This window comes from Vigna unguiculata, chromosome 9, assembly GCF_037176805.1.
Source record: "Vigna unguiculata cultivar grain cowpea cultivar isolate G323 ecotype 2 chromosome 9, ASM3717680v1, whole genome shotgun sequence".
In the NCBI taxonomy this organism is placed as follows: Eukaryota; Viridiplantae; Streptophyta; class Magnoliopsida; order Fabales; family Fabaceae; genus Vigna; species Vigna unguiculata.
In genome coordinates this window covers 46,176,302-46,200,499 of record NC_140800.1, presented here as the reverse complement: position 1 = coordinate 46,200,499, position 24,198 = coordinate 46,176,302, and the positions used below count along the sequence as shown (strand labels likewise).

General features: G+C 30.4%; 2 protein-coding genes across 4 annotated transcripts; one reads left to right on the top strand and one right to left on the bottom strand.

Moving 5' to 3' along the window:
• Positions 1-6,220: 6,220 nt before the first annotated feature.
• On the bottom strand, positions 6,221-7,875 carry LOC114164173 (GATA transcription factor 7-like). 3 transcript variants are annotated; one of them, XM_028048733.2, is made up of 3 exons: positions 7,614-7,875; positions 7,200-7,517; positions 6,221-7,095 (listed from the first exon to the last, which is right to left on the bottom strand). In XM_028048733.2, the coding sequence occupies exons 2-3, from the start codon at positions 7,503-7,505 to the stop codon at positions 6,493-6,495; spliced, it is 909 nt and encodes a 302-aa protein (XP_027904534.1). In that variant the 5' UTR covers positions 7,506-7,517; positions 7,614-7,875; the 3' UTR covers positions 6,221-6,492. The 3 variants fall into 3 exon arrangements, with proteins under 3 accessions (XP_027904534.1, XP_027904537.1, XP_027904536.1); XM_028048736.2 differs by having other exon boundaries at positions 7,200-7,533; positions 7,614-7,813; XM_028048735.2 differs by having other exon boundaries at positions 7,200-7,800.
• Positions 7,876-15,783: 7,908 nt separating this feature from the next.
• On the top strand, positions 15,784-21,387 carry LOC114196016 (SH3 domain-containing protein). Its single transcript, XM_028086503.2, has 10 exons — positions 15,784-16,040; positions 17,442-17,564; positions 17,665-17,734; positions 18,232-18,383; positions 19,352-19,453; positions 19,580-19,780; positions 19,897-19,959; positions 20,095-20,244; positions 20,331-20,405; positions 21,038-21,387. The coding sequence occupies exons 1-10, from the start codon at positions 15,981-15,983 to the stop codon at positions 21,152-21,154; spliced, it is 1,113 nt and encodes a 370-aa protein (XP_027942304.1). The 5' UTR covers positions 15,784-15,980; the 3' UTR covers positions 21,155-21,387.
• Positions 21,388-24,198: the final 2,811 nt, after the last annotated feature.

Genomic DNA, 24,198 nt, shown 5'->3' with positions numbered 1-24,198 from the left:
TTGTTTAAAATGTAGTTACTGATTTCAATGGTCCTCAGCGATATTTTTACAAGCCCTGCCAAAAGAAACAGTACACAGAATCATGGAAGATTCGATGGGTTTGATTCTGGGAGCGACATTTGAGATTTGATGAAGTGAGAGGACAGAGTATTGTCGTCTCCCAACATGATATTTTTTCTATGAAAATGATACTTTAATCTATTTTTTTTGATTTATTTTTAACTTACTATTTCAATTACCATTAAATCATCATATTATATCATTTAAAAGAATTAAAATAAATTATTTAATAATGATTGAAGAAATAGATTAAAAGTGAATAAAAAAAAATAAGTTAAACTATCTTTATGTCCTTGTGTCAGAGAATTCTTGTGGTGGTGGCTTAAGGTCGGAGGTTCAGAGTCTGCTCCACCAGTAAAGAAGGTATGCCAAAAGCCACATCTATATTTAGCATTCTAGGATGTATGGTAGGTAATAATTTGGAGAAATAATTACCTATATTTGAATCTTTTAATAATAAATTGATACAAAAAAGTGAATGTGTTTTTAAAAAAAGTTGAACCAAAAAAAAAGTAAACGTTTTTGATAAGATCAAGAACGAGGATTATTCTTTGTTGCAACCTTAAGCTTTAACGTTACTTACACAAGGTGGGTAAGAATTTTCGCACAGACCTACTTTGTTCGGTAGCCGTCATGTCCTTGTTTAAATTCGTTTTGTTTTTGTTTTTCTCTTTTTGCAATTTCGTGATTGGTGTAAGATTTTTCTCCTTTACACCTCTAACATTCCATTTCTATTTTTTAAATTTGACTTGCATTTTTTGTTATCACATTTTAGTTTTTTCTTTTTTCTTTTTAATTCTTTTGGTCCTAATTGCTTCAATTAACCGTGCTTTGGAATTGGATATTTATTTACAGCAAAATACAGTTTTGCACCTTCTCAATTATTCAAATTAAGTCAACCCTCTTAAAATTACATTAATAGTTTAAAAAATGGTAACACAATATCATTAGTTTACACAAGCTAACAAAAACATTTTCAGAAACAGAATGTAACAGTTCATTTTTATTTTTATTTGATTATTCTATAAATCATCCTTTGTAATTCTATACAAAAATTAATAATATATCAAACCTCTATTACACTTCGTTTAATTATTGAATGAAATTTAGGGTGATAAACTTAATTTGAACCATTAGAATACATAAACTAAAAATACAATAAATTTTGTAATTTTTTTCCTGTCATTGTTGCAAGATTTGTCGTACGAATGACATCCGCACATGCATATTTTCATTGAAACATGTCTAATACCATATTCTACAATTTAAAAAAACCATCTCAAATTCATATATAAAAAGTGGAACTCAATAATTGTGTGATTTTCAATAAATTTCAAACAGTGATGAAAAACGTGTTAAAATATACTTTGTTAACCTTTCTTAACCTTCCTTTTGCTTATCCATAATCTATACTAACTAGTAAAATTTATACCAACAACTTTTTTATATACATTTTTATTGTCTTTCCCCTTCCAAATACAACCACCTTTATTGACTTTATGATGGGTGAAAAATATTTACAATAAGTTTTAGTTATCTTAGTAAAAAATTACAAGTAACCCTATTACATCATTATAATATTACCAAAATTAATATATATATATATATATATATAGCTGTCAAAATGGGTTGGAACCCGCGAGCCAATCCGGCTCACCACGGGTTCGGGTCGAGTTGGGTTGAAATTTTTTTACAAATTTCAATACGGCTCAATACAGGTTGGCTCACCAACCCGCATATAAAAGGATCACACAAGTGTTTTTATTTATTTTTATTAAATTGGACTTTACATTTGGGTATGTTAGGTTGTTTTTTTATCCAATGCATAAATAATTTGTATTTTTTTTATTTTGGTTTGTATTTGGATTCTATTAAAGTTTATTTAGATTTTAATTAGAATTACAATTTAGTTTTGACTGAAAAAAAAATTAAAAAAAATAATATATTTTTTTTAATTAAGTGAATCTATGAGTTAACCCGTTTAACCTGCCAATCCATGGTGAGTTGGGCCGGGTTCGAATTTTTTTGGCTCGCTAAAAAGTGAGTCGGGTTGGGTTGACTCACTAAATCATCAACCCGTGGTGGGCCGAACCGGGTCCAGCTCTCTCTCTTTCTATATATATATATATATATATATATATATATATATATATATATATATATATATATTACCGGGAACTGGACTCCACTTTTGACCAAGGCTGATCCTTTTTGTGATGATGGGCCAAAACAATGGAAGGATTTTTTAGCAATTGCAATTTGTTTCACTCTTGAACAAAATATTAGAATAAGTGCCTCCTTTGTGTTGCTTTCGATGCTTTCTTAGGCTGGTCCGTTCTAAAAGAATGAACCTTTTTTATATATCAGAAAGAAAAGAAGTGGTTTTTTTTTTTTTTCTTTTTCTTGTTGCTTTAAACATTTGTCTTCATGTTCATTTTGCTCCTTTTGTTTCTGCATGTGGTTCTCCTTTTCTGCTTTTGTTTTAGCTTTCATTCCTACTATTTCCATGGCCAAGCCTCTTATGAGAGATTGTGTTATCACAATATCTCAGCTTTCTGAAACAACCAAAATTCTAGATTTGTCGTCAGAAGCAAATTGAGCAATGACTTCTTTGCCGTCGTAAATTGACCAACTCGAGTTAGATTATAACCACTTTTATTTGTTTGGTAAGACTCCATATTTACGTAATGAATTAAGTCTTCGTTATATCTCAACATCATTAATGTAGAATTTCATTTTTCCAATGCTTATACTTATAAATATAATTATTTATCAGTGTGAAGTTCAACGTTAGATTAATTATGTATCTGTCCATTTTTAAATTATATGTATGTGCGTGTGTGTTTATTGAACAGAAAAAGAGATAACGTAATTATTTTACTTTATTTTACTGAAATCAATCAATTTAAAGCATTTCTTTGGTCTTGCAAAACGATTAAAGACAACTAAAAAAATATAGAGTGAAATATCAAAATTAAATAAACGAGTATAATTATGACATGGGAGTTAATACCGTATATTAATTCTAAAAGATTAAAAGTAAACGGAAGTTAATTGTTATTGCTGTTTCAATCAAGGATTTCTCCACTATAGTCAGGGTCAACCTAGAATTCTTTATTTTTTATTTTTTGTGTGTTGGATTGAGTTTTTTTAGAATTAATATAAAAATAAATATTCCTAATAAAAAATGATCACTTATTATTAGGGAAACAGTAGAGGGATAAAAGTAGTTTTCTGATTTTTTTTTTCTTAACAACCTGTAGTTGCTTCTCATAAGAAACACAAAGAAAAACTTTGAATTAAAATATTTTTTTATCATAAATATATTATATATACTATTTATATCAAATTCATTCAAAAATAAACATTTTTTTAGCAATCACTTTTTTAAGAGCAAACAAATATAGTGATGATTATATCTAAATGCTCCGCGTGTGATTCTCATTTTATATCCAAAAAAAGATTATGTGGGTTTCTGTAAGAGAGAATAATGGATTCAAGTTTGGGGTAGAAAAAACCCAGTTGACAATAAAACTAAACTACGCAACCTTCTATTTTCTAGCTATTTACAAAGTGAAGGGAAAAAAAGGTAATATTTTGACATCAACCAATAAAAAACTACCATTATTTGAACATCGATAACATTACTACAATTTACTAAAAAATAAAGATATTTAATTAAAAAATAACACTTAAAACAATTGTGAAAATGATTTAATACTACTATATATATAATATTCATTATCTAGAAGCTACTAATAGTGAATTTGAAGGTTGTAAATGTAAATTATTTTGACTAGTTCATGGAATTGAATAAATCGATACTTACTGACTTATTTGAAACTTAAATAAAACCAAGTACAAGTTAAAAAAAAGTGGTTTATATTAGTGAAGCTTTGAATTGTACCAGTTTTATCAAATTAAATCAAGTAGAACCAAATTCTTGTAGCAGCCATTGGCATGTGGAAGTTCTTGAAAGGTTGGACACAATAATATAGTTTTTCTAATAACCGGTGGAAGTGATATTTTAACAAAGGACTAATTTAAAACAACCACTTAAAAATTCACATATTATGTATTTTTGTAATCTTTAACCTAAATTACAAATGTATATTATTATATTATTTAAATTAATTGTAAAACAATTGTTTTTTTTTTAAGTTGCACAAAATATATATTTTTATAATATTTGCAGTTGGCAAGTTTTGTACACCATGTTAAAACCAAGATATTATAATGGTGGAGGGCCCTTTGTGTTGTAAGTTTGAGCCAAGTCGTGTTGTTGAGTCTGTTGTAAGCAAAGCATGGAATAGTCTAAAGATTCAACCTACTAATCAAACATTGAGTGTTTCAATTTGAAGGTTTTGAATAGTTCTGTAAAAGTCTTCATATCAAATTCCATGAAATGAGATTTTTATTTATACGTATAGAAGTGTTGAGAATAGTCCAAGTGTGAGTCAAAGTCCCACATTGGATATAATAGACAAAGTTAAACGCTATATAAGAATAAAGACCCATAACAATATTATCTTAAGGTTTTTGTGTAAAAGTGGTGTCTAAGGTATAACCATAACATATGAAACATAACCCAACAAGAAGGAGGGCCGGATCTTCTTTTTTTTTTTTTCTTAAAATTTGCCAAAAGAAAAGAAAAAAAAGTATGGTGATTTCAGTGATTGAAGTTAACCAGAGTTAGACTGGGTCCTTATCCACCAAAATCTTGTGAATATGAGTCAGTGATGCAAGCCACAAACCGTTTCAACGTCACTATTTGTTTTGAGGATACCTTTTGCTTTTTTAGGAGCCAATGTTGAGTGCTTCAAACTATTTCCACCAAATTTACTTGCTATTCACTGTTCGCACTTCCTCGTCTCGTGCTTTGTCTCTTGGACGATACTTTTTGATTTTGTTTATGTTGTTGGCAGGACGATTAAGAGTGAACTATCGTATCAAATAGTTGATAGTAAAATATAATTGAAAATTTTTAATATTTTGAAAACTTAATATACTACAAAAAATTATTAGAGAATTAGTTGAAAGTTCATTTGGATTCGAAACATAATTAAATTGTTTTAGGCTTTTTTTCAAATGTGGGTTACTTTGAGGCTTAAATTACACAAAAGGGTTAATTGACCATTAAATTATAAATATGGATGAAGTGGTACTGATCCATGATAATATATAGAATAAAATTGTAAGGTATAATAACAGTTTCATTATAATTTTTTAAAAAAGTGAAGTTATTATGTATCATGACGATTTTAATGTAATAACTTTTAACTAAACAAACTCAAACGGTTAAGAATATGAAGTTAGTCATGATAGATGACGACTTTGTCTTATAGAAAAAATGTTCAAAGAAATTAATCAGATATGTAACGATTTTACAATTACTTCAAAAGTTGTCGTACATCAGCACGACTTCATCTATATCTATAGTTTAAGCATCAATCAACCCTTTTTTATTTTATAATTTACATCTAAAACTAACCCACATTTGAAGAAAAGGCTTTACTTGTATAGTTTTTGGATTTGGGTGAAGAAGGGTAATGGAGTGAGATACTAGAATTGTTATTTTAGGTGAAGATCGTAATAGCGTTTTGGTACTTGTAGCACCATTATTCCTTGCACCTTGCAAACGCATTGATTATAAATAAATTGCGGAGAGAGTTACGCAGTGAGTGAGGACCATTGAAAAGGTTTGGTTTCTTTCTTTTTATTTGACCGAGAAGCTATAATAATCACTTGACTCATAATATCTAAAGTCACAAAGGTCAACTTGTGAAGAAGTTCATAAGAACTCATGAGTTTGTAGATTTATTTTTTAGAAGAGAGGTATTATTATTATTATAAGACCTAAAAATAAGTATTTATTAAACATTATGAGTGGTGTGAAGGGTTTTGGTTTTGTTCCACTTGTTGAGTGGAAAGATCCTCCTCCATGGGATGCACGTTATCGATGGAATGGTTGTTGCAAATAATTACGTGTCCCACCACCAACTACAACTTCACCCACATGCACGCACGTTACATATATTGCAATAAACACACACTTAAAAACAATTCTCCACTGCACTACCACCACCACTCTCTATCTTCTTCTAATAATAATGGAAAACCAAATCCACCTCTATTTCCCACTAACACTCACTCAAATATATAATAATAAAACAAAAAACTTTGTTTATCTTCACAATTCACTGAACTTTAAATAAAATCAAGATGCTAAGGAAAATGGGATACATCGCTGCTACAAACAATCAATGCCTAATTCCTATTTCTCATAGTAATATCCCTCACCTAACTAAGCCCTACCACTAACTATAACGAAAAAAACACTAAATAAATATCATACAAAAAAAAAAAAATCAAACCGGTTCAAACCGGTTTCTGTATACCTAATCTGCCATGTCTCTTCCTAGTCTAAAAATATCAGCAGGTGGGAACCATTTGGGCCTGGGGATGGGCCGGACCGGTGTCCGGCCCAGACACCCCTTTCTTCTTGCGAATCTCCAACACTTTCCGGTGGCTATTGGAGTGAATATCGCTGCAGAAGGTTGGGCTACAGGCCGGTCTGTACTCCGAAAAAAGCCGACCCGATTTGTAGCGGACCCCGCACGCGTTGCAGAGGGTTTTTGCGCCCAGTGGGCCCGTCCTCCACTGCGGCGTCTTCTGCACCTGACAGTGACTGCACCGCCGCTGAACCTGGGCCCCAACGGGCTGGGCCTCGGCCCGCTTCTTCTGCTTCTTCGCGGGCGGCTCCGTCGCGGAAGAAGAGCACGAAGACGGCGAGGACGGGAGGGAGAGCAACGGGCCCAACGACCACACGCGAGCGTTGGGTTTTCTATTCCTTACCGTTCTCGTCTTGGTCGCTATCTTCATTTCACACGGAAAACGAGGCGTTTTCTTCGCTGAGGGTTCCGGTTCGACTCGCCGGTTCACCTCCTCCGGACGAACCGGGTATAAAAGAGACAGCTCCGGGAGAGAATCGTCAACAAAGTGTGAAACCCACTCTAGGTCCTCCAAATCACCGGCCTACACAATTTCAATTATCAGAAAACATAAGTTAACAATAAAAAGCTAAAGCAGGGTTAGAAAAACAGGTAACAAACAAAAAACACAGAGAGAGAGAGAGTTACCGGAACGGCGAGTTCGGCGGAGAAAAGTGAGTCATAAGAAACTCCGGTGGAATTAGAGTTGCTATCGTCTTCTCCACGGTCCTTTGACTGCGACGAGGCCGATAAACTCTTTTTTTCTTCCACGTATTCTTGTGGTTCGTGGTGAAGAGAGCCGTCTGAAAAGTCAAATAGGTCGTCGACGAAGAAATCGTCGCCGCCGGCAACGTTGTTGGCGTTGAGGCAAAAAAAATCCTCGCAGTGCGTTTGCTGAACGATGAACTCCCTCCTTAAACTCGGTTTCAACGCTTTGGCCACAGCTACCTCCATTTCTACGACAAACTGAACCAGAGCTCAACTGTGTTAAAGGGGAAAGAACGTGAAAGTTTACTTTTTTATTTTATTTGGTCGCTAATTAATTATTATAGTTTAAGTTACCTGTAAAGAAGAGGAACAAGGGAGAGGGAAGGGGAAAACTGAAGAGAGGGTTTTGAAGGTTTGAACTTTGAAGGAACAAGAAACGAGATGAAGAGAGAGAGAGAGGGTTTCTCGGTGAAATTGGTGCTATTTAATTTCTTTAACTTTATCTCTCTTTCCGTCCTCTCTCTCTTATCAGGATCTCTGTTCCTGCACCCTTTTTCAATTTGAATAAATAAATAATAAAAAAAATAGAAATATATGTTCAGAGTACCAAATCTTGGTTGTAAGAGTTTGGAGGAGAGGGTGTGATAGTGGCAAGCGTGTGATATTTGGTCACGTGGTGGGGCTTCACTATTATTACTTCTTCTCCCTCCTTTTAATTTTAATTTTCTTTTAAATAAATTTGAATGGATCGTTCTTTGATGGCTCCGTAAATTCAAAAGCTGTGCCCTCGATGATTCTTATTTTTGACCGAACCTAGGATTAAAAAAAAAAAAACCGAAACTGGTCCAATGTAACCGCATAAAAACAAAAACGTTAAAATCAAACGCCGGTTTTGACTGTTACAATCGCAGGGCAGGCTGAGGGTGTTCCGTTAACGGTGCGCGGAAGCGCGTTTTGAAAAAATGAGAGGGAGTGTAATTGGTTTGGTTGGGCGCGTTGATCTCGGGCAGTGACGTGGCGTGGTTACTTAACACCGTGGATAATAGATGTTATTTTTCTTCCTTAGTTCACATCGCATGCTTTGTTGTTCGCGAGCGTGTGATTGGTGGAATGAAAGACATGCAGACGAAGGATGCGCCACGTCAGAGAGGCGCGTGAAGGTTTAGATTGTGTATTGACTTTTAACAGTGTGATGAGGCGCTTTGATTCATACCTCAACTTTACGCATTACTTACTGTCTTCAACATCCAAACGCGCGTTTCTTTTCTCAATTATCCCCTCTTAGCTGTCATCCCAAACCCAAATATTGTTTTCTTCTCAATTATTAACCCAATTATTACAATTCAATTTCAATCCCAATCTCTTCTTCACATAAATACCACCACCACACCCAATGTTTAAATTTTAATAATAATATCAATTACATAAAGTTTAATTTCCATACGTTATTGGTAATAAATTTTTTACATTGTCAATCTATTACAAGAATATGTTACTATAAACTTTTAAGGTAAATAATTTTAAGAATAGATAGTGGATTAATTATGTTAATTTAAACATTTAATTAATTAAGTGTTCAGTTTTGCATCAAAGTGATATAGGAATGGTTAGAATTGACTTTCTAATACCTAATTAGTACGTGTTAGTTTCTAAAATTAATTAAAGACTAAAAAATTCACGTTAAATTGTTGTTTTTGCATTAAAAAATTAATTCACTTAGAATCAATTCCTCAACTATGTATTTAGTTTTCAAAAATCAATTAAATTAAAAGGTAAAAAATGTATGTTAAATTGTCTCTTTTGCATTGGAAAATGGATTCACCTATAATCAATTTTCCTATAATTAATTCTTCAACACTAAACTAAATAGAGTGATATGAATTTATAAGTTTGATACGTTCATTTAATAGTTAAATTATGACACATTAATGATATGAGATTGACAAACTAATCAGTGTTGTCATTTTTACGTGTTTGATATTCTTTTTATTGCATTATTTTATTTTAATGAGTTAAATTTTCATATTGTATATTAATTTTAATTTTATATTATATTTTATTTATCTCTAAATAGAATAGTAGCTTTTTTTTTGTGGTACAGTTTGTTTACTATTTTTTCCTTTACTATTATTTAAATTTATTTTATAGTTTTAGTATTTATTATTATTATGAGTTAGCGGGATGTTAAAAATAAAATACGAAAATATTTATATACTTCATATATGATAATTTGTATAGTACATTGTTACATATTTTCTAAATAATACTTAACTTTTACTCTAGTATATTTGAACTTGTTTCGCAACTAATTGTTTTTCTTAATATAATTATTTAATGTACATTAGTCGAAATTTTATGAATATATGTTTATATTTATATTAATGTACTTTTCTTGAATAAATATATTTATATTTATAAATATCAATTTATACTTATATTTATTATTTAACGTGCATTAATAAATCTACTTTTTCTTGAATAAATATAAATTTATAGATCTCTTGCTTCAAGTCTCACTTTCATCACATAAACTCAACTGTATTTTTTTTTAACTCTTCTTATTAATAGTTGAATCTAAAAATTTTAAAGTAGTCACATTTTGTTCTATACATGAGACCAGTATTTTTTTTAATACGCTGAATTATTACAAATTTTATTTATGATATCATAACTAATCGAAGGACTCTTTTTGGCACGTTATATATATATATATATATATATATATATATATATATATATATATATATATATATATATATATATATATATATATATATGTATATATATATATATATATATATCCAAAATTTCCAACAATTAAGTTAATTAATCAAAAAACTATTTTCTTACAACATGTCAATTGTAAATTTTGACATCAGCATCTTATTTATATTATTTAAATTCTATAACCAAGTTAATTTAATGATTCTACATTTTTTTATGTGTTTATCACGTTATTTGTTGAGTTCTTAAACTTGGAAGAGAATCGTCAATAATAAACTACGAATAAATTATATAAAAAATAAGTAAAACCGTCACTTAAGATTCAAAACATCAAAATAGTATATTTATAGCTATTATTTTCTCATATATTACTCATGTTGTTGCCTCGTAAAATGATGTAACATTCAAAGTCACTCTAACTATTGTAATTTAAATATTTCACAAGATATCAAGTTACACATTACATGATTTATATCTTTTTTCAAAATTTATGGATTTAGACCTTTTATATAGCTTGAAAGGAGATAACAAGTTGTGAATTCTGTATAAGAAATTATGAATCTTATTTGCAGAATGTTTGAACATATTAATTACATAAATAAAACACTTTTGATTTCTTCTTTAAATAAAAGATAAAGTGGCTTCTTTGTAGTTTATGAAATAACAAGTCTTATTTAGCAGAATATATATTAATTACGCAAAGAAAATACTTTAGTTTTGTTCTTGAAATAAAATAATATATGATTTATTTGTGCTGCTGTCAATGTTTTTGTTTGTCATGTCCTATTTCGAGGAATTGAACCTTTTTACAAATGTAAAAGACGTGGTAAAACATTTGTGTTCTGTTTGTGTGGTAAAGAACAAAGATAAATAAAACAAAGTTGAATTTAAAACACCCCAAACTGAAAATTAGTCACGTTAGTTTAATCATTACATTTTATGTTTAAATTAATAATTCTAATAAAAAAAAGTTAACAATCCGTTTTTTTGGCACCATCTTGTGTTCTACTTGGTATCAAAATTCTAACCACTCTTTATTTTATACCCACACTATCTCATTTCAAAATATTAACTATTTTACATTTTTCGAGTCACCTTCTTTGTCCACTTCCACAATATCATAAAGCTTAGTTTACTTTCAATCGATTGTGGATCATTATTTCATTTTCTTAGTTTCAATAAACCTTTTCATCAACTACAAATCTGTCCACACGTCTAACAACGGAGACTCAGAATACTTGGTTGATAACAGAAAAAGATACGAGTATTAAATATAATTTTCCTTCCTTACCATTTGTATAAAAAAAATTAGAATTTGTCTATATCAAAACTTTAATATATTTTAATATTTAAATTAATATATATAATTATTTTAACTTAAAATATACCAAATAGAGCTGTTAAAATAAGTTGGAATCTGCGAATCAACTTGGCTTATCACTGATTCGGTTAAAATTTTTTTACAAATTTCAATACAGGTTGATGTTTGACCCGGCTCATCTGGATTGAACCCATGGTGAGTCGGGTGGTTGGCTCACAAACTCACAAATAAAAGGGTCACACAAGTGTTTTTTATTAAGTTGAGTTTTACATTTGGGTCATGTTAGGTTATTTTTTTAGTCAACACAAATAATTTGTATTTTTTTATTTTAATTTGTATTTGGATTGTATTAAAATTTATTTAGATTTTAATTAGAATTATAATTTAGTTTTGACTGAAAAAAATGTATTTTTTTAATTAAGTGAATCCGTAAGCCAACCCATTTAACCTGCCAACCCGTGGTGAGTCGAGTCAGATTCGAATTTTTTGACTCGCTAAAAAATGAGTCGGGTTAGATTGACTTACTAAATTATCAACCTGTGATGAGTTTAGCCAGTCAGACCAGATCATCCATTTTGACCGCTCTAGTATAAAATAATATAAATACTTAGATGTTAACGTAAAACATATTTAATATGTAAATAAAATTTAACATAATTATACTAAAATAGTTACATTCATTTATTTTTGAAATTTGAGAATAAAAAATAATTTAAATTTTAAATATAACAGAATTTCAATCTCTGTATCTTATTAAGTAATGCATATCCATGTAAGAAAAATGAAAACTAGTAATACATTAGAGTTAAGTTTATTTGAATTAAAGATAACAAATAAATTTATTTAATTAATTAATATTTAAAATAGTAAAAAGAAAATTTATCATCATTAAATTTGAGATAAAGATAAAAATAAATAATTTTGGGGGAAATAATAAAATTCAGACTGGTCATACCTGATCTTGAAGTAAAATAGTGATTTTAATTTTGATTTGAAGAAACAGATGTTGAGACGAAACACAATAGCGTCAGATGGCGGCAATGACGAGGGAAAGTGGCAAGCAAACGCGTGTAAACAACATTGATACGTGGATGGTGCTGCTCGTTTGGGAGGCTTTATTTTATATTTTATTCTGGTATCGCATTTCAAATTAATGGAATTATATTCAAATAAATATTGTTGTAAGAATATGAGATTTTCAAAATATCGTACCATTGATTGTTCGAATTTATGGCGCAAAATGATCCTAACAGGTTTTGTGAGAACTGTACAAAACTAATAAGATTATGATTGCTCAATAGAAGTCATTTAATAACAATTCAAAATTTTCCCATTAAACAATACTAAATAGTTTTCGTATTTTTAATAATTAAATAACAATTAAATTTTGTAGGGTCTACAAACAATGGTCAAGAATAGAAACCGTAAATATTTAATATATATATATATATATATATTATAATATTTTTGAGTCGTCTTAGATGTAAATATATTTATAAAAAGTATAAAAAATATATTTTTGGGTTGGTTTAGATATAATTTCATTGGTAAATCCAATTTTTTTTGACAAATTTTATTATTTAAATTATTAACACATATTTTTATAAGTAATTAAATTGTTAGTAAGATTTATTGACCAAATTCATTAGTAAATTAAAATTTGTATTCCTCATAAATATTTTATTGATAAATTGTCAGTCGTGGATGAAAAAGAATACATTTCCTAAATATTTGTAGTTGTCGACAATTATTATCGGTTTTTGCGATTTGTCAATAACTTTATCATGTGATTCTTGTTAATAATCTATATGTAAACTCATAAATTTTCTAATATTAATGAATTATATCCATCAAAATATTTAATAAAACCTTGTAAGTAAAATTTACAAATATATTTAATGAACTTATTTTCTTCTCTATCCATCTCCCCCCGAACAATAAACACTTTTCTTCTAAACTACACAAGTAACCACATTATAAATGTTTGTTATGGTTAATGATTTGTTTGACTCTTCGGATATTTTTAGATGTAATAATTAACAATGTATGTGATAATTTGCTTGTAATCACACTGTCTTTCAGATTATACATTTTTTTTTTCATTTTTTTACAAGTAACAAAACCATTATTATTTTTTTATAAATATTAAGTCGACAATGTAACGATACACTTACCATATATCTTTGCACGGGTGCAAGAACAACATTTTGAATTGGGCTTTATAAACAAATAATAACACATGCAATGGTGTGAGCATTTTTAAAACAAAACCAAAAATATACAAAAAAGTAAAACCTTAAACACCACTTCATAAAAGTTATGAAATTAGATTTTACTTTATAGACACCGCTGCATTAATTGTAAGTTTGGTTGAATTTAATTGCTACGCATAGCTAATGTAAAGAAAGTTTTTATAACGTCATTTAATAAAAAGATTATTTATAATTCGAAATCGAATTATTTTTCTAAAAAACATTTTGGTTGTTTTCATTTTCTAATAACAAATCATCGCCTTATTTTCTATTTATTTTGATCTTTAATAAATGCACCGAAACAATTCAATATGAATACAGTAAACAACTTAGAACAGCATGATTGATTTATAATTAAAATTTGAACTGGTAAATGAAAATATATATACATATTTTTTTTTTCATTTTGGCCTCATTAATTCCACTATATATTTTTTTTCTGCTAAATTTATTATATAGCTTACCAAGAAAGGCTAAAGTCAGACAAAGGTTTAATAGGAACAGGAAGAAACAAAAAGAAAAAAAAAAAATGAACAAACGACAAGACAGTCCCAATATAGTGTCGTAGGAACTTCAAATGAATTTCAATTTCAGTATTTATGCTGTACACTGTCTCCTACTATCAACAATATTCAACTCTTGGTCTATTAAATTGGTAAGCCGAGTTTACGGCTTTTTTGAATAATGCTACGTGGAAATAAGAGATGATGCAGTCCTTGAAATGTAATCTGATTTTAAATTTTACATTGAGTGAAAATAGAAAGTTAAGTATTATATAAAAATTGAAATTTATCAATTCATTACTTTAACGTTTTAGATCGAAAATGATATCGATAACTGGTTGAATTTAAATTTATTGATGTTTGTTCTCTCTAATGATATTTCGTTATATTTTTAATGATTTTATATTGATTTGAAATAAAATAAATGTATATTGATGAATAAAATAAAGTAATTAAGTTATGATGAAGGCCTAGTTGTCAAGTTCTGTGGTAGATTTGATTGGTAAGTATTTAATTTGTAGGCTTGGTTCTGACGTAAAAGTAGCTTAAAGAACATTGAACTTAACTAAATCTGATGACATTAGAAAGATGGGGCCAAACTCGAGGATTTTGATAATGACTTCAGTTTTCTTCTTGCACAGACTTTGGTGAAACTCGAGGACCATGTCATGTTGTACCTTCAAATCTGAAGCCATCATTGATGAATGCAAGATATCTCAAGACTTCGTAAGATGATTGCTATTATTGGACGGGTTATAGTGTGAGAGCCCGGCCCAACAGGCCCATTCCTTTATTTTCCTTTTATTTTCTGTATTTATGCTTTTCTCTCTACACCTCCTTCCAAGTACTCTATTCCACTAACACTTGTGTAATATAACTTGTTATAGATATTTATTATTATTTTTAATTTTGGAAAAAAAATACTGAGTATTAAATTCTCTGATGTCATTATTTTTTTGAATTGACAAAAATCTTATAATGTTAGTGATCATTGAGTTCAAAGATATATTTACTAATCATAAAAAACATTACTTGTAAGTATTTAAAGAAATACATCCTCGCGGAAAATTACACAACTAATGAAACAAATAATTGCTGATTGATCCTAATAAATTATTTCAAACTTAATAAAATTGGACTTAAATTTGCATCATTCATAGGAAATTTATTAATTTAACTAAAAATATCGTTCCAAAAATCGTTCCAAAAATACGATTAAATGTCAAAATACACTAATTAAATCATAACTATTCTTAAAAATATGTATATAATATTTATTACAAATTCAATAAATTGTAAACACGTGAAAGCGTGAAGAGGCTTGTAGTAGGTTGACACGTTCACTCATTCAAATGCAGTTATTATTTTGTACCACTTTGAGAAAGGGAGAAAAGTAAGAGAAAAAAAAAGGTTTAAATTATATTTTCTTAATTTGTAATACGAATTTTTCTTTTACAGTTTAAGCTTATATGTTTAAAAAAAATACAAATTTTGTATATGTTTTGTTTAACATATTTATTTTAAATACTAAAAAGAAAGAATCTAACGAATTAAATTTACACAATAAAAACAAGCATGTAAATTTGACAAATGAATCAAACATGTAGAATTTTAAGAATCTCAGACCAAAATTACAGAAAATTTGAAAAAAATTAAAATAGCTATTTAATCAAAATATAATTTATAATATATAAAAATGCAAGCAAGGTGTCCAGGGGAAGGAACAACCAAAGCCCCTGTGTATGACATATAGAATGTAATAATAATTTCCAACGCAATTTGAAAAACCTCTGTCTGTGTCTCTGAGTCTCTCCCTTTTCTTTGTTCTGTGTGATATTCAAACACCGTTGCTGCTGTTTCGGTTGAAAACAAATCAGCAGTGTACGCGGCGGTGGAAGGTTCGATCAAAAAGGGATTCTGAATGGAAGCTATCAGAAAGCAAGCCTCCAAACTTCGAGAACAGGTCGCTCGCCAGCAACAGGTTTCCTCTCTCTTTCTCTCTCTGAATAAACCTATTTCAATTGCCAGATCTTTCTCCGATCACCGCAAATGCATCTCTGCCCAGAGATCAATACGAATACACTCCTCTTAAATTCGATTAGGATTATAATTTACTTCGCATCTATAATTCCGAGTTCTGACCAACCTTGTTGTACACTTGCTTTGCGGAAATGGTTAAGAAGTCTTGTAATGTTTGATTCACCAAATTCTTAAAATAATAAGCTGCTCGGTCGCCGATTTCGGAGACACTGCATAGATTAGAACTCAGTTGGTGAATTAGCAATTCATTCAGTTACTTTAAGTTTCTACGTGAAATAAGCTTTTTGAAATAACTGAACTTAGAGATTTTTTTTGTATTGATCTGGTGATGTTCCGAAGGGAAGGTGGCTTGAATATTTGGTAAGTTGCTTGGAATTGCAATGGTTTTTGATTGGCTACGAGCTTGGTAATCAAGTACGTTGTTTAGGGTAAAATGCATTTTAATCCCTAAATATATGGTTTAATTTGGATTTAGTGGTCTAAAAAGTTGTTGTTAGTTACTAGTGATTATGTGACAAGCATCCACCGCAGGATGGTCACTTGCTAATATGATGGTGCCGGTAGACGTGTCTAGCAATTCTACTATACTAAGTGCTGTATTTGAGCCTATTAATTATACACATGTAATGTAAAAAATCAGTGTTATATTTTAATTCTATATTATGTTCATTCCAAAAGGTAGAAGGGTACAAACATGTCCTTGTGTTTAAAGGCCAATTTGTTATGTATTAGCATCTGACTGAATGCATTTCTCAGCAAAAATCTAGAAAATATTAGATAATCTTTGATGCACTACTATTTGTATCCTACGCAGAGATTAATCCAACAAAGGTACACTGCCATGCAATTTACTGCCCTCTTAAGTCATGATGCTGGGATGAATATTAATTGGATCCATAGATATGGCCTTGGCTCCTCCTACCCCAAACAGGAAAGTAAAAGGAAGTAAAGTTTGAAATAAAGAAAAATAGTTTACACCCAATACTGTTTTACAATATCAGAAACCTGTCCCTGTTAGACATTGGAACACTTAATTAAAGTGGTTTCATTTATTTGGCTGTGGTGGTCTGAAATATGACGATTACCACGAGGTGAGTGTGTGTATGTGTTTGTGTGCACACACACATATATATTAGAAAACAGTTGATTTTTTTCTTTAGATAATACCATATCCTCCCTCATGGTTGTTCTTATTCTCCTTTCTATCATGAATTTTCTTGTGTTGTTTTTTATACTAAGATTTGATTAATCTCTAGCTCCTTTTTGTTTACCTGCTCACCAATGTTCCTTAGTTTTGCTTTCTTCCGCTATTTAGGTTTTAACCACAATTATTGCTATTTAGGCTGTGCTTAAACAGTTTGGGGCTGGGGGATATGGAGGCTCAGATAATATGGTTACCGATGAGGTTGAACTTCAACAACATCAGAAACTTGAGAAGCTTTACATATCAACACGGGCTGGAAAGGTTACTTGGTTTTTCTGTACCAATACTTTATTTTTGTTCATTTTCTTATCTCCACTTATACGCTCCCACATTGGCTGATATGAAATATATTGTTTTTCAGCATTATCAAAGGGATATTGTCCGTGGTGTGGAAGGTTATATTGTAACTGGATCCAAACAAGTTGAAATAGGTCTGTAAGTTTGGTTGGTGAAATTTTGTTTGTATTTGTTTTTGGAACAGAGTGTATGACATTGTGTAAGAGAAGAAAGAAGAGGGTGGGATGGAAATTTTGTGTTTATAATTAGAGAAATTGGAGTGCTGCTAGAAGGAATGAGAGAACAATGATAGGAGAGGTAATATAATGTATACTAGACTAAAGCTATTGAAGAGGATAACTGTGCAATAATGGGAGAGGAATGAAAATGTGAATGAGCAGGAGTGGGAAATAATGGCAAGGCAGAACATAATTTTTGGGAGTAAGTTGGTAGCTTAGTCTAGGGAGGGTATAATCAGCTATGGTTGTTATCTCATATTTCTGCATTTTTTTTTCCTGGCATGAGTTTCCATATGTTGAGCTGTTTATCCCTGTAATGGAGATTTTCTTCATGAGTTCAACTGTAGTTCAATTTAAATACCACCTCCTATGAGTATTGTTATTGAGTTACCACCATACTTGTTATCTAACAGGAACGAAGTTATCAGAAGATAGCAGGAAATATGGTGCAGATAATACATGTACCAGTGGTAGTACCTTATCAAGAGCAGCACTAAACTATTCACGTGCCCGTGCACAAATGGAGAAGGAGCGTGGGAGCTTACTAAAAGCACTTGGAACGCAGGTAAAAGATTCCCTAGCACATGCACACTCATACATTAAAATGTTTCGTGCCGGTACATGTGATTTTTGTGCTAAAGTATTGTGGACCAAAGGATCTTAAAACACAAGCCTAGTTATATATTGGCACTGTTTGGATGGATACTACATATTTTCCGGTTTTGCTGCCTTATTTTATATCCGGGCTCCACTGTCCCTGGCGAAGCTGTTTAATATCAAGCAGTTTCTTGAATCCTCTAAGTAGTTTATTAACTTGAAATTTAAATATTGATATTTATTTTTTACTGTATACATTTCTACCATTTTCCTTTCGAGATATTATATCTTTTAGCTTCTGTTATATTATACATGTTGCACACCATTATTGTGCCTGATAAAGATGAGTAGTAATAATAGGGCTTTATGACATTCACCGACGTCTTCAGTTTATGCATGAGTCCATCATACAGCCATTGATAATTTTATGATGAAGGGTTCTGATTTGGCTTCGTACATGTACTTGTAATTCTTGGATTTACCCGTATCTGAACTATTTTAATTTTTATCTAAAATGATTAAGATACAGAGTTATAGATTTTTAAATGAGAGAGAGAGAGCCTTGTTACTGCAATAACATTGAGGCTTTGTGACCTAGGCTACAGGTTCAAATCCAAGGAAGCCCCATCTCCAATTGCAACGATAAATTATGTACATATATCCTTCCCTGGCAAACCATGTTAGTTGGGAGTCTCATACATTTTTGTAGATGTTTAGATTCAGCATCACTGATTTAATGCTTGGATTCCGTATTACTGAACTATTTTATTGATTTTGAATGGCCACAAATGTTAAAATTTATTTAATCTAGGCTAGGTCTAGTCCTACCTTTAATTGAATTTAATGGTTGACACATACATTCACCACGTTAGTCTTTGTTGCTTATTGACCTAATCTCTCGGAGACTCAACATTTTCAGTTTTGGTTGATGCTTAGGTTGCGGAGCCCTTAAGAGCAATGGTGATGGGAGCACCGTTGGAGGATGCCCGGCATCTTGCTCAACGATATGACAGAATGCGGCAGGAAGCCGAAGCCCAGGTACCTGTAAATTTATGTTTCATTTGTCACCAGCTTACATTTTGGTAAATGTCCAAATAAGTAAATATTTCATCAATGGTTTTTTCTGTGTACTTTGTTATCACAATTTCTTTTAAACCTAGACAGGCTATTGAAGTTTCCAAACGCCAGGCAAAAGTAAGAGAAACACCAGGCAATACTGAGAATGCAATGAAACTGGAAGCAGCTGAAGTTAAGCTGCAAGACCTGAAGACAAACATGGCCATATTGGGAAAAGAAGCAGCTGCTGCAATGGCCGCTGTTGAAGCGCAGCAACAGAGGTTAACCCTCCAGCGTCTTATAGCTATGGTATTGCAGTTTTACCATATGATGATGCTGCAGTTTTTGTGTTTTAAAACCTTGGATCTGAGTTATCACAAATTATTATTCCTGCTTAAATTCAATGTTCTATTTCTAATATTAAGGTTGAAGCAGAGCGAGCCTATCATCAAAGAGTACTCCAAATACTTGATCAGCTAGAGGGAGAGGTCAGCTACTGTATCCGTTGGTCATTTTTTCATCATACTCTCAATATATAAGTCAAATATGCCATCAAAAAGTTACATCATTCTCTTTCAGTATCATCATATGATTGTATGACATACTTAATATTTGAATAATAGATGATATCAGAACGACAGCGGATTGAAGCCCCTCCTCCACCGAGTGTGGATAATATGCCACCACCTCCATCATATGAAGAAGTAAATGGTGTATATGCTTCTCAAGCACATAATGGCTCAACAGATAGTATGGGTTACTTCTTAGGAGAGGTTAGATTTTTTCTCGAACAAAAATTAGATATTCTGTTAAAAAATAAGTGATTGCTTACTTTATTTTCTGCTGTTTACTCATGCAGGTTTTGTTTCCCTACCATGCGGAGTCAGAAGTTGAATTGAATCTCTCAGTTGGGGATTATATCGTTGTTAGAAAGGTTTGTCACTTACCAAGTCTATCATTACATCTTTTGGTGAACCAAAGGATGTCATTTTATTTGAAGGAATCAAACCAGGATCCTCTACCTCATATCTCCAGCACCATGTTCTCTGCGGCCAAAATCTGAACCATTTATTTACATTTTCTCTGTTTCTTTAAGTACTATATACCAACTGATCAACGGCTGAGATTTGGCTGTAGACAACTTGCTGCAGAAGATCTGATTTGGATTTTTTTTTTCCTGGGGGGAGGGTGCTTTATATTTGGCTTGTTTTGGTATTTACAAACCTGTAAAATCAAAATTTTGAAATTTGACTAGTGAAAAAGGCAGTAAACTACATGTATACCAAAGTGTAACAGTCAATCTAATATGATATCGGAAAGCAGTTGTTTAAGTTGTCAGTTATGAATGAATGATTCAACACTACAATGATTATTTGGTCATTTGCTTGTACCTTATGTCATGACATACTTGTCTTGGCTATAAAGGAATTACGGTCCTGAAAGAGCTTGTATCTCTTATTTATAACATTCCCGTTATATTTAAAAGAAACTTTGGTTGTGGTGCTGGTAGGGACAGATTTCCCTAAAATCACTTTAAATTGTTCCTAATATGACTCTGATTGACAGGTGACCAACAATGGATGGGCTGAGGGCGAATGCAAAGGGAAAGCAGGTTGGTTTCCATTTGGTTACATTGAAAGAAGGGAGCGAGTCCTTGCAAGCAAGGTGGCTGAAGTGTTTTGATTATTTTTCTGCTGAGCAAGGTTGAATTGGTGGTTTCTTCCCCCAAGGGTTTTGTATGTGTGTATGTTTTGGTTTGTGCTTCATGGATACACCAATCGATTTGTGATATAGAGATGATGACAACTTCTTTTCTTCTGATTATCAGATTATTTATGTAGTATTAAAATCATTTGTAGCTATGATTTCATTTAAGTATTAAAATATTTATGCTCTCACCCCTGTTTAGGGAAAAAGATTCGTAGTTAAATCCATGTTTGAATGAATAACTCCAAGTGTCAGTGGAGGAAGTTCAATTCACAACTTCTCCCACTTTCTTTTAACTTTATTACTGAGTTTTATAACTTTCATTTTTAAGTTGTATTTAACTTTTTTTTTTACTGTGGAAAGGATCAGCATGCCTATAATTCTATTTAAAGTCATGTGACTTATAGAATAAGTCAATTGGGTTGATTTGAAGTCATACCGAATAGTTTTTCAATTTTTTTTCGATCAGATCCTATTTGAACTCATTGTGTATTCTACAATATATATATATATATATATATATATATATATATATATATATATATATATACACACACACACACACCTATTTCTCAAGTTTAAATGTTTCTCAATGTTGAATCTTTCATTGATTTTGTCTAGAGAAAAGTATAGTTTAAGATTATTTTTGCTTCAATATTCAACAAAATATGAAATTTTAGTTATCAATTTTTATTTGTGATTTTATTCCTTTAATTTTTTAAGAGTCCTGATTTTTGTTCTTGTTTTTCATGTGTAATTTGTAATCTCTTAATATTTAATTATCCATAACTGTGTTTTTTTTATAGTTTTAAAAATATATTGAATCACTGTTTAGTAAACCCTAAACATATTTAGTAAAAGTCTTAGTTTTATTTTTAATCTAGAATATTGTGCATTTTTCTTGATATCACCATATCATGTTAGAAGTAACAAAAAATTTGAGAATAATTAAGTTAAAAATGAAGAATTCGATATTAAAAAAAATCACAATTGTATAACAAAATTGCTGATAAAAAGTACAGATAGCTAAATATTAAGAGATTAAATTACGAAAAGGAATATAAATCAAAATTCAGGTTTCATAAAATATAGAAACAATGCTATATTAATGTTATACACCATTTCTCCTTTGAATAATTATACATTAAAGACAATTTAAATAAAATAATTAAGAAGACAGATGTTAAAATAGTAAAAATTAAGAAAATTGAACTGAGTTATATTTTTCTGTAAAACACAAAACATTAATTTAAATTATTTAACAGTATCACAACGGGTTATCTTGCCAATCATTGTCTTTTACGATATAACCCAATCTTTTGTCCACACTCGGAGAAATATTTTTTCAAAAATTATTTAAATATATTAACTGTGAATAAAATATTATGATTTCACATTGAATTGCTATTAATAGTAAAACATACAAATTTTATGATAACTATGCTAGAAGGACAAAGTATGGTAGGTGAACTACTGAAGTTGTGCCAACCATGATACAATATGCCTTCACAAACTTTTTTTCTTTGTCAACTTTCCACAGATCATGGACTGCGACCTAATGAGGACCTCAACTTGTTAATTTTTATTTATTTTTTATTTCTTTTGGTGTTTATTATTTTAATTGGGGAGAAAGGTAAAGATGTGAAATTTAGAAGTCATACCCTAAATTATTTATTTGTTTATTTTGGTGGGTCTACACAAAATTAATTTTAATAAAGTTAAATATGTTTGTGATCTTTCAAATTTCAGTAAATTTTGGAATTATTTATTCTTCGAAACTTTATATTAATTTAGTTCTTCATCTTTAGAAATATGTGGATTTAGTCCTTCTTATCAAATGTTATTAAGTTTATTTGATATTTTAAACGCATTTTATAATAATATTTGAGTTAATATTGAAGCAAAAAATGTGTCAAACGGTGTAAATAATTCAAATACTATTATGAGATACGTTTGAAACGTCATATAAACTTAACAAAATTTTGTTAAAAGAACTAAATTCATGCATTTTTAAAGATAAATGACTAAATTGATTAAAATTTTTGAAAAAAGACTAATTCTAAATTTCAACTTAAGTAATAAAAAACATATTTAACCTTTCAACAATAAAGAAACGCTCGATGACAATGTATTGATTTAAACGAAAGAGTAAAATATGTATTGATTTAAATTTTAAATAAAATTATTAAAATATTAAATACGTTTTTCTTTAAATATTTTCGCTCCTACCAAAATTAAAGACATTTTTATTTTAGATTTTTATAAGATTGAGGGAGGTAAAGGATCCGTATTCTGAAATGTGGTGGAGCGTTGCCTTCTAATTCCAACCCTCGAAATAAAAATTGGAACCCACACAACAAAAGTGCCCCATTTACACGTGAGCCACTAGAACGGTTGAGTGTGGAGGTGACACCTTCTATAGCTAACTTCTCATCACACTTACAACCATGGACCACACTACATATTTTATATTTCATTGCATATTCATATAAATATAAATAAATGTATTTTTATTGTTACATCAAAAAAATAAATAAATTAAAAAAATAGTGCATAAGAAAACCACATATTTAACCTTTACAAAATTCTGTATAAATTTTTACTCACAAATTTGGAACAATTCCCATTAATCTTACAACACAATAGCAACAAATCCTGATAGATGGATTTGTTTTTACATGTTTTTCTTTTTTTGTTTTGGTTCTAATGCTTCCATTGTTGTTGGTTAGTTGGAACTAACACATCTTTCAGGCTTGTTTTCCTCTAAGACGACCCCACAATTATATCTTACTCCTTTTCTCTTAATTTCAAGTTTACAAATCACCATCACTCAAAAAACTTTTTTAGGTTTCGATTGGGATAGATAGTCTTTTAATTTGGAAGCAAAACCTAATAATTTCTCAGTACTTGCAATCCCCATCACACACCTTTTTTTACCCTTTTATTTTCTTTTCTTTGTTTTTAATTTACTCCATCTCATCTTTGTCTTTCAACCCATCTTTCGATAAATGCATAACATT